The 12,235-nt window shown below is 30.0% G+C and overlaps 1 protein-coding gene across 1 annotated transcript; it reads right to left on the bottom strand.

Moving 5' to 3' along the window:
* Positions 1-6,864: 6,864 nt before the first annotated feature.
* LOC125873891 (TMV resistance protein N-like) lies at positions 6,865-8,426 on the bottom strand. The gene is made up of 4 exons (XM_049554726.1): positions 8,310-8,426; positions 8,128-8,189; positions 7,294-7,620; positions 6,865-7,162 (listed from the first exon to the last, which is right to left on the bottom strand). Exons 1-4 carry the CDS (start codon positions 8,424-8,426, stop codon positions 6,865-6,867), a joined length of 804 nt encoding a protein of 267 aa, XP_049410683.1.
* Between the last annotated feature and the right edge of the window lie 3,809 nt (positions 8,427-12,235).

The raw sequence follows: 12,235 nt of genomic DNA, 5'->3' as shown, positions 1-12,235 counted from the left end.
AAAAAAAGTTACATCGATTGATAACTTATTAGTGTTATAAAACAAAATAAAAGTTTGTTATTCTTTTTATATCCACAAACATGATGTTCGGTCGCAAAGTTGTAAAACAACATAGAACGACAATGTTAAATTATAAAGCTTATTAAATTGAAGGACCTTGAATAGATATTTCAAATTGTTTTAATTTATACAACAACAACAACGATATATCTATATAGTACCATAAAGTGGGATGATTTTATTATGTTAAAGTGTTGAATAAATATTTAGTGTAATCCAACAAAGTGATTTAATAAATATATTTAAAGTAGTATTTTAAATAAAATAAATTATATTTATTTTCGCATATTACAAATGTTACTTATAATGTATATGTATATATAGCATTCGAGAGCTAACTTTACAAATGTAAAGGTTTCTCAATGCAAATTCAATGTGAATTCTTAAATAATAGTAAGATTTAATCCCAAAGATATACTATAACTTTCTTTAATTAATTAAGTTAATATGAATGATTCTCATATTTGTATTTCTTTTAAGTTGAACTTTTTAAATCTTTGTTAGAACGAATATTTATATTTTAGCATAAACAATTGTAGTAAGATCAATGTTTAACTAAAATTTAAAAAATCTTTCAATTTTTGGTGAGTTTTTAGTATGCAGTTCAACTTTACAAGTAAGAATTTCCCACTTTTAAAATCACCCATGTGAAAAAAAAAAGCATAACTCCTGAATATTGTCAATTTGGTAAAAAAACTGCTACCATAAAGAATCTGATGACAATAATGGTAACTTATCTTACTTATACAACGTGAGAATATGCAAGGCCATTTTTATGTAAGATATCTAGTAGTAGTATTTATCATCGTAAAAATGTTCTCTAACTGCATCATAATATGATTACAACATATTTAATAATTGGATACTTTTGAGATTATGTAAATTCTCTAGCCTTTTATTCCTATATAATTACTGTTTTGTAGTATTAAATATCCAAATATAATTACGAATTAGAAAGTATATTAAGAGATTCTTGAATTGGGAAAAATCTAATCCTAAAATTAAAACTAAAAATTCATGGTAACTTGATCCAAAAGGGAATGAATTATATATCGATAAATAAAGAGTGTGTGTTATTGTTTTGTAAATAATATTTATTTATTATTGCAAAGAGTATTCACACTACCTATATTTAAAGAGTTGAGAAATTTAAAAGAAACGTACCTGATAAATGGAAAAAGGCAAATATGAAAAAAAAAAGTTTCGTGGTATAAGAACTCAAAAGTTTCCAGCAAAAAAAATGAAATAGAAATGAAAAAAAAAAGAAGAGAGAAAGGCAATCTTAAAATTAAAATAACAATTACCGTGATCATAATAATCATGAACTTCACTGTATCTTTATACAACAATCCTGCTCGACGTCAAAATTAAATCATCACTGTTAAACAAGAAATATAGATATCAAAATGTTCATCACATTTTGTTACACAAAAAAATAATTTATTTGGAGAATTAAAATATTCATAAATATTTGAATATAGACTATGAATTTTTTTACCTCATGTAATCTTCAATTTGATAGAAAAAAAAGTATTTCATGTGCAAAACAAATCTAATCTTATTTGCACTTGTGTACAACAATCCCTTCATACGATCGGAAAAGCAATTCCTTCAAATAGCCTCTAAACTCAGTTTGTTGTACCCATATTTTCCAACAATTTCATCTCAAAACTGAATATACATTTGTAAATACCTAAAACTCTTATAAAAAGTTTTTTTTAAAAAAGAAGACAAGTTCTTAACAGAGAAATTTTAAGAACAAAGCTCAAAGAATTGAACAAAACATTAATAGAGGAAATGAAAAAGAAGTTCAAACTAAAAATAAGACTCGCCATTTTGGCTTAGAAACGATTGTAAGATCAATGGTGATCTTTGAACTTCTGTTAATAAGATATTACCCACATTACATAGACTTTCGGACTTCTTATTAAATAAAATGAAAAGAAATAGTGAAAAAAGATAACTAAAAGTGGAAAAATCTGATTTTTTTTACCTATAAAATGGTAATAGAGTCATTTAATTTTACAAGGGCATTTCGGTATTTCAACTTTTCATTTGTGATGTTCCCACTTATAATAATACTAGTTTCAGGGCACGTGCATTGCACGTGTGTCCCAATTCTGCTAGCATATTTTTTTTTTAAAAAATAATAAGATAGTATTAAACATGTGTGGAAAGAGTAATATAAATTCGAAGAAAGAAAGTACAAATTGAATTCGACAAATAATTAAGCTACTTAAATGACATAATTGTTCAATACAAAATATTAAACTTAGAAAAAACAATTAAATTTAGTTATATAGGTGCAATGTGTAATCAAATAATAAATATGTGGCTGTTTGTACAACTACAACACATGACATGATAAAATATAAGTTGTACCAAAATTTCCAAAATCAATGTTACTACAAATAGCTCTAAAGAATCTTACCCCAAATTAAGCACAAATACAATACGTATACACATTTTAAAGTGTAAGCATATAACTAATCCTTTTTTTAGCAATACAATTGTAGGAATAATTTTATATAGCGAGTATCCTAAATCAGCATTTTAACCCATCATAACATACAATTAAAAAACAATTATTTATATGGAAGAAAATAAATATCAACCTCAGTACCATATTCTTACTATTCTAGGAGAAAAGGATGATATTGTATTCTTATGTAAATATGTCATATTTCTAAAATTTTATTCTTGTGAAGTTGGGAGTGTGACGAAATGGAACATAGTTATCCTATTTATCACTTTTTTATAACTAAAATTTTATATAAAAATCCATATTAAATGTGAGTCCTTATCATTCATAAGAATGTGAATGGTCAAATTTTCATTTTTCAAACATAGGAGCAGAAAAGTCTACTATAAGGTTGGTCATCATAACCATTACTTAGTATTTATTAAGAATACATTAATAAATCAAATACACTCCGACATTCCTTATTCTCCTAATCCATTATTTAGCCATTATTGCATTTAAAGTAAATAATGCATCATCAACTTGAAAATTAGGGGCAAAATGATAATTGAATTTTGAGGTTATGACCTTCATATATTATTATTATTATTATTATTATTATTATTATTATTATTATTATTATTATATGATTAGACTTTCTCTTTCTTTATCATAAGTATTTGAAATCCATTGTAATATAGTACACTATCTCCTACCATCTAAAATAGTCATTTTACATCTATAAAAAAGAGAATTATATTTGGATCCACACTAAAATTATAAGCCTCCAATATATTAAAAGATCAGTAACAATATATATATATATATATATGTCATTTTCTTTTCAAGATCTTTGAGGGTAAACTCCTCTTTGTATGACGTTATCGTCAACTATCATAAAGTCAAAATCATTAACGTTCAAGCAGAATAAAAGTGATTCAACTACATTATTTCTAAAAAATACCTCAAAAGATTCTTACCTCTATTTTATAAACTTTCATAGTGTTTAGTGATCTAGCCTCCGACTCAATCTACAAGTATTTTTATTCACATCTTAAAATACATAAAAAATGTATTCAAGAAAACAAACTTTTAATTAGCACGTCAAAAATATCACCATTGGATTAGTTAGAGAAGAGGAGACAAAAATTAACTTGAATTGTGTAATAGAGCAAAAATACCAAAAATTGTTAAAGGTAACAAAAAGAAAAACAAAAATACTACCTAATTTTGGAATGAGGAGACGAAAATTAACTTGAATATGCAATGAAGCGTCATGCTTTAGTATTTATATTTATATTTATAATAAGTAGTACAATTTGTAACTTGCATAGAAATAATAAAATACTGTAATAAATAAGTCATAGAGTGTTTAAATTGTCAGTAATGTTTTTTTGATAAAGTTGTGATGAACTTTTATTTTTAATTTCTAAAAAAATCACATAATCTTAATTATTTTAATTAAGAAGAATACATAAAAGATAAAGCTTTTTGTCTACCCCTTTGAATTACAAGAAATAAGAAAAAAAAAATAAGAACCAAAGAATTAATAGCTATTACATATGGTGATGGTTAGACTACTAAACTCATTTTTCCTTTTGGTGATTCATTATAATTTGATAAAAATAACTATTATAATTAAATGGTATATATTTTTTGAATGTTTTTATAATTTTGTACATGAANTAAGAAATAAAAAATAAGAACCAAAGAATTAATAGCTATTACATATGGTGATGGTTAGACTACTAAACTCATTTGTTCTTTTGGTGATTCATTATAATTTGATAAAAATAATTATTATAATTAAATGGATAAAAATGTCCTACAATTTTTAATGGACATTTTTATAATTGAACTTTCAATTTATAATTTTTCCACTTTTAGAATAGAAATATAATATATGCATCAATTGAAAATTCATAAATTGATATAACAGAAAATGAAAATTATGTTTTGTAGATTTAAGTACAATGAATATGAATTTATTATTATATTATTAATCTATAGATAATATTTATTATTAAAAATAATATTAATGTAATAATAACTCTTTTTAGAGACTTTTAAAATGTAAAACAATTGATGAGTAAAAAAATAGAAAATATAAAGGCAACCAGAAAAAAATAAGTTTTGCTAGTTCATAAGTTGTTGTGTAAACATTTTCACCAAAAAAAAATGAAAACTATAATTCTATAATGAAATAATGATTACTAGGAGAAAGGAAAGAAATAATTACCAGAAGAAAGGAAAGAAATTATTTATTGTCAGTACTTTAATCCTATAGAATCTGCACAAATAAAAAAAATATAATCACATGGTGCTTCAAAATTAAGTGGGCATAATATTATTCCAAATAATCTGAATACAAGAAAAGAATATAACCACATATTTAAATGTTCAGGAAGAAGACCAAAACAAACAAGAGAAAACAGCGAGCAATATACATAATATAAAAAATTCTTTCAATTTTAAGATATTGATAATAAACAAATGCAAAAGTTGATCAATATTAAAGAACAGATCTTTCATTTCTGAAAATTAAAAAAAAAAAAACTTACGTGGGTTATCTTTTATGGAAGAAGTATAGTTATATATCAATATTGTCATTGAATTCTTAGAGAAGGCATGGTTCTTTATTAAAAAGTTATGACCTTTGGACTTCTTTTTACTTAAATTCCAAAAAAAATAAAAAATAAAAATTTAAAAAGGGCAAAATGGTAATCTAACTTTGAAGTTAACAGCTTTCCACTTATAATAATAATAATAATAAAATAATAATATAATATATATATATATATATATGTGTGTGTGTGTGTGTGTGACTTCCCAGCTTAGTAACAGAACCCCAAATCGACAAAACACCTGAGAGTTATTAGGTATAAAAATTAGCAGACCTCATGACACTAATCTAGTGACGCGTTTTAAAGCCTTGTGGGTCTAGATCCAAAGCAAACAATATCACTAACAAGGTGTATGGTTTGAAAAATGGCGGTGCAAATAATAATTGAAGGGATAGAAGAATTATATTGTTGGATTAATTGAATCAATTTCGGGCATGATTCAGTTGCTGGCTCTTCTGGTTTTCATTTCATTTTCTCCTCTATTGGTGAAAATTCAACTTGAAAGGAAAAAGTACATTATCACATGTGAAGTTGGCAAGTGCTTGTTTGCTAATTAATTTACTTTTCTATTCCATATCTTGTGTTTTTATTTTATTTTCATCTATGATTAATAACTAAGCAATTGAACCTAATTGATAACAACCCAACCGACAACCAACCCATAAATACCCCTATCTATGACTATGAGCTCTTTTGTACACTTGAGTTGTTTTATTTTAACTTTTATCTCAGTTTGTATTTGTGCTATATCAGTACATGAATCTCCTAGAATTCATCTGTGGTATATCTGTGATTCATATATTGTTGTTGCCAGCTCTTTTCTAAACAACCTTTAGTGTCTGCTTGCAAGTCAGTAGAGTGCCTGTGAAATTCCCATTTGAAGCTTCTGGTTGTTAGTACCGAAATAAGCAGGTGTCATGTGGAAGCTAGTAAAGCAAACCTCGAAAGACCAAGAATAAGAAGACAAATGATAAATATACCAAAAGACACGAAGATTTAACGTGGTTCGGTTAAGCGATCTATATCCACAAAGGAGATGAGCAATCCACTATATAAATATAAGAGTACAAAATATAGAGAGAAATAACCTCAACCAATTCCTATTCACAATGTAACATTTCACAGTAGATGTCAATGGAGAGTACGCTTCTTTGGTAGGAGAGAAACGCTCGAGCATTGGAGATAGATTGGAAATACTCCCCCTAGGCTTCTTTCATCCACCCATTTTCGCAAAGTTATAATTTGCAATTTGTTTTTTAGGCTGATCACTCTCCCAAGAATATTCGAATGTTTCTTAGAAGAGGAGAAATTCACATCAAGTTCAGGATCAACTTTATACAACAAANGAATTATTGCTTACCCAAGTTCTTTCGTGAATCTTTTTCTTAGGTAGAGGAGATATGTTCCCTTCATAGGCAGTGTCATTGATTCTGTTATCAAAATACCATCTTCTTCTTCTCAGTTTGCATGCTACCAACAAGGCGGTAGATTGTAAGATTGAAAAACTATTGATAATCCAAAAAGGAGCGACCACAACTAGTATTCTGTCATTTACTTTTNGATACCCGACATCCCATCATCACATAAGGGAATCAAGTGAGCTGTCATGTCAATCAATTTTCTAGAGTAACATACAACAAATCCCAAGAAGTTCTCACGTACGTACCAATTTTTAGGCAAATTGACTGATACACTTGTACTAGTTCCCTGATGGTGGAATCAACCTGGTTTGTTGATCCCCCAACTCATAAGTGCTCTTAGTGACAAGGAATCTGAAGCATATGAAATATTCTGAAACAATGAATTACATATCAAATCATTGCTCCAATGTGCAGATATTGTATGCAATTGCTTTGAAAATTCTGGCAGCTGTGGAAGCCTCTTGCAATTTGATAAGTACAAGGTTTCAAGATCACCAAGTTGGGCTATGCTTCCAGGCAAATGCACAAAATTATTTCCATTGAGATGCAATCTTTCAAAGACGATAAGCATCCAATGTCTTCCGGAAGTCCTCCATCTATTAAATTACACAAACTAAGATTCAGAATTTCCAATGAGTGTAACCCTTCATTCACCTGAGGGAACACAAAGTACACTCCATCTTCTAAACATTGTCATGAAAAACTAAAGTATTTAAGCTTGTTCAACTGGACAATGGAAGAGGGAGGCTGTAAAATTCGAGTGCAGCTAGCATCAAGCTCCTCCATGTTTTCTAAATCACCTATCTCTTCGGGCAAGTTTTTAAATTTTGGGCACCACGACACATCTAGCTTCACCAATCCTTTCAACATGCCAATGCTACTTGAAAGAGCTTTAAGTTTTTCCATGACTGACAAATCTAGCTTTGTAAGATGAGCTTGGTGCTGAATAATAGATGACGGTATTTCCCTTATCCCAATGCCTTTCACCTTTATCTCTAACTCTGACTTATTCTTCGAATGATTTCTGGAAATATCTCCAAACTTTGGCAACCCTCTAGATTCAGACGTTCAAGAGACTTCACATTAACACATGGAAAACTCTCAAGGCTTTCACAACGATACAAATTTAACTTAATGAGTCTACTAGAGAAGCTCAGATCTAGCCATCGTATACACAACAAAAGCTCCTATTCACAACAAATAGACATTAATTTGAGTTTATGGAACTAATATCATATTCAATTTAAACACAAACATAAAATTCTAGGAAAAGCCAAAATAGTAAGTATCTCAAATAAAATCATACCTTTCCTTTTGTCCATAAATCATGCAATAAACTCCACCCGAGATAGAGATGAACAAGCCTTTAAGGTTTAAAATTTTCTGGCAATGACTCCAAAGGATGTTGCTTCCAGAAAATCCACCGGAGGTTGTTGGACAGACACTCAATGGAGCCATTGGAAATGTATTTCGAATCAATCAAAAAGGGGGGTAAAAATAAATTATTTAAGCTACCATCATTTATGTACAATATCATAAGCTTTTTCATATTTTTCATCACCTCTTTATTAAAGCATATTTGCCAAAATAAGTATACCAGATTGCTTCCACTGTCATGGTCCCCTGGCAAAAAGATAAATAAACGGCTAGTAGACCAATTAATGGCTTAATAAGATAAGATAAATAAATATCAATATATGAAAACAGGAAAATGAATAATATTGCATTGTTTAACCTACTTACTGTGTTGTTGTCAATCACTTCTTTGAAATCTTCAATGTTCCATATTCTGCTAGGTTCTCCCGAATCTTTATGCATTTTCACCACGTATTTACCCATCTCTTGTATTAAGTCATCCATATCTATAGTGTTGTTTATAGAGATGAATACAAGAAATCCTAAGGAACAAGTCCGCATCGCAGATCTCGTACCCAGATTTTCCCGACTTGTTCCTTCTCAATTCCTCTTTAGATTCAGATACCCAGCATATGTACACAAGAATCTAATCAAACACAACTCTAAAATCAACCTTAAACTCTCAAGAACTCCTCAATCTCATCCCAAATTCAAGAACGAAAGCAATTCACGAATACAACTCAAGAACATCAAAGTCTCAATCTTTTAGGATGAAAATCATACTGAAATAAATATGTTTGGCGCGTGGGTGAACGAACCCAATGCTATGTGAACTCACATACCTCGTAGGGATAACTCCTTGACGAAATCCACAAGCAATTCTTCAAGTACTTGATGATTTCCTTGCTTCCCCTTCTCTTTTCTCTTCTTTTCTCTTCTCTCAAAACCCTAACTTATTTTTCAATTGCGTAAACTGAATCCCATCAGTTGAGACCCCAATGAAATTACCAAAAATGAATTAAATTAATTGGGTAGTGAAAAGACCACAATACCCTTCTAAAATCTTGTTTTGACTTTTCTTATCTAGGCAACCCAACTTCAAATGGGCATATCTCACTTATACAAATTCAAAACTAACCAAACTCGGTGGCGTTGGAAAGATAATTCAAAGATCTTTCCAACGGTGTCTTGTAACACACCTAAATCATCATCAGTTAGGAGTTATGGTCGTTTGAAGTTGACCCAAAACTCATTCTTAACATAATTTGCCAAATTTCCAAATTTTTCATTCTTTCCAAAAATGACTCTTTCTAATTCTAGCTCTTTCTAGTTGCGAGGTGTTACAATGTTTGTATCTCATTCCCACTCCCCCACGTAATTCTCACACATCCCCCATTACTCCTTCTTCATTAACCATCTCAAAACACATTTTGAATGTACTAAATTCATATCCAACTCTACATAATCAACATTAGTTAAAGCAGCAAAGTAAGATTATTCATATTGTATATTTGTTTCAACCGTATCATGTATCTGAATCAGAGTGGGATACAATGTATGCATTTCTTCACCTTTAAAATATCTTTACTTATTAGTTATGATTTTTCATATTACTAATTTAATGTTCATTTGTCAGGGACTATAGATTATATACAACTGCATATGCTGAGTATCTAACTGATGGACAGCAGATACCATCAGCAAATTTTGATGCCGATTTACGTCGTTCAAGATACGGTGCACTTTTATAGAATTATGAGAATCAAAAGCCTCATTTGGTTAAATTAGCAATAACGAAGACCGCCTAAGACAATGAGCACATTTGTTCTTTCAGATGACATTGAAAAGATTAATATAGATTAGTTCATCTGAAGTTCTTTTTTTATATTTCCCCTTTCTTGAACTTGCTGAGCCTCCTCTTGAACGCATTCATGTAATTAATGTCTACTCCGAATTCACGTTTAACATCTTCCTGAATTTCCTTTGGAGTATGCTTTCTTTATGATTCTCATATTTTGGAGCAACTATTCCAGCTATTAAACCAATTGTTTCTTGATGATGTGACAACACTTTATCCTTTTACGGACATATGTGATCGTTATTGAAAGACCTCACTCGAAAAATAATTATTTTATTCAAACATGATGATTTGAATATCCATTGGCACTCCTCAGACATACAACTAAAAAAAATAACTGCACACAAAGGCATTACAATAGCTGAGGCTACCAGATACATGCTTAAATACAAAAGATACAAATTAATGAAACTTTACACTTTCATGAATTCACTATAACGCTACTCACAATAAACCTGGGATACATGCCCAACGAATCATTTATGCTACCCAAATTATCGCTCATTCGAGATACTTATTATTTATACGAGATACACACTATAAAATCTCTAGACATTTTTATCATGTATATGTACTACATTATTTTTCAGGGATAACTGTTTAACAAAATATACAAAAAAGTCATTACTCTTAAACATGAGGTTGTTTAGTTGTCCTAGATACACTATAAAGTTATGGCACATTGTATTTGCTCAACATTATTATACTAGATACACTCTTAGTAAGATATACATGCTTTAAACTTTATCACTTTTAAACATTAGATTGTTACTTTTAATAATGTGGTATAAATTATTAATCCAAGATACATATTATTTGTTCGAGATACACACTATAAAATTATGACTCTTGAAGATTAGATCATTACTTTTAAGAATGACCATGTTATGAAATTAACATACACGATAAAAACACATTTAACATTACATCTACTTTCATCAATATTATGGCACATTTTCATCGTGTTTCTAAGATGCACAAAAAAAGATACAACCACCAAAATAACAAACATGACTAGCCTCTTCTTGTCGGATCTTGCAACGTTGTATTGGAATTGATTGTCTATGACATGTTTTTGCATAACAACCATAATAGTCTTCTTGTACTTATGCATTACTTGACTTTAACAAATTTGTGACTACAGTCACCAATAACATGATTCAATTTTGTCACGCCCCGAGCTACCCCCGAGACGCGGACATGGGACCTAGGACCACAAGTGATCCCAAGCTAACCCTGCTGGCATAATCATAAGCATACTAAAGAAAATAAACTGATGCGGAAGCTAAATCATAAATAAAATGAAAAAGATGGGGAATACCCATATACTATAACTGAGATATATGAAAACTGATGAGTTTAATAGAAGGAAGATATTAATTCAATACTAAGTTGAATCTATCTATGTCTGAAATAAGCCACTAAACTGACTAGAAGTGTTGGGACATGCCCTAGCTAAGTCTAGAAAATCTAGAACTAAAAGATTAAAAACTGAAAGATGACATGCCTATTGTCCTCGAAGAATTAGGACTCACCACTGATGCTGCTGAACTGAAGATCGGGAACCAATCTAAGCGTGATCTGGATGCTGAGAACCTGAACCTACATCACGAGAAGATGTAACGCACGTATGCGTCAGTACTTGAAAGGTACTGAGCATGCAGGATAGAGTAAAGCTGAAATAACATATAACTGAACAAAGCAATAAAGCAATGAAATAATCTGAACATGATATAAAAACTGAAAATACTGAATACTGAGCTAACTGATGCAATGACCAAATTTATAACATACTGAGACTGAAGACTGACTGTACTGAAATATGGTCAATGCAATAGAGTCTGACTGAACTGTGGGAGCTACTAAAAACCGACATAAAACCACATAACCTAAATGTGGAGTTCGATGTATACGCCCCATCGAGAGTACCTAATATACCCTGCCAGAGGTATAGAGGCATACTGGCGTGATCACTAAACTGATGTTGCCCACAGAGGGGACATACACCTATGTGGCTCGTATTTCTGGGACTATATGGGTACGCTGAACCCTAGTCCAACTCAGTATTATGCTACTCCAATGAATTAAGTAGTTAACTGGTTATGACTAAATTTCTGTAAAATACTGGATAGCTCGAAACTGAACATGCAAACTGAGAATGCAAAAATTAATCTGATAATGATGCATTAATAAACTGAGGCATGTATAACTGAATATATTATGATTGAAATACTGAATAGCTTAAAATACTGACATGTAGATACTCATACTTGAAAACTCCTTTTTAGAAAACAATACTCTGATCATTGATGAATTGGGAAGTCATACTGCATAAACATTAATGGTATATCTACATACCATACTATTCATACATTGATGACCTACTCAATTGTCATACTAATCATGTATTAGAAGCTCTTTCTCAAAACTCATCTTAACTTTCTCAAAACCTAAG

Source organism: Solanum stenotomum, chromosome 8 (assembly GCF_019186545.1).
Source record: "Solanum stenotomum isolate F172 chromosome 8, ASM1918654v1, whole genome shotgun sequence".
In the NCBI taxonomy this organism is placed as follows: domain Eukaryota; kingdom Viridiplantae; phylum Streptophyta; class Magnoliopsida; order Solanales; family Solanaceae; genus Solanum; species Solanum stenotomum.
This window is presented reverse-complemented; position numbering and strand designations above follow the sequence as displayed.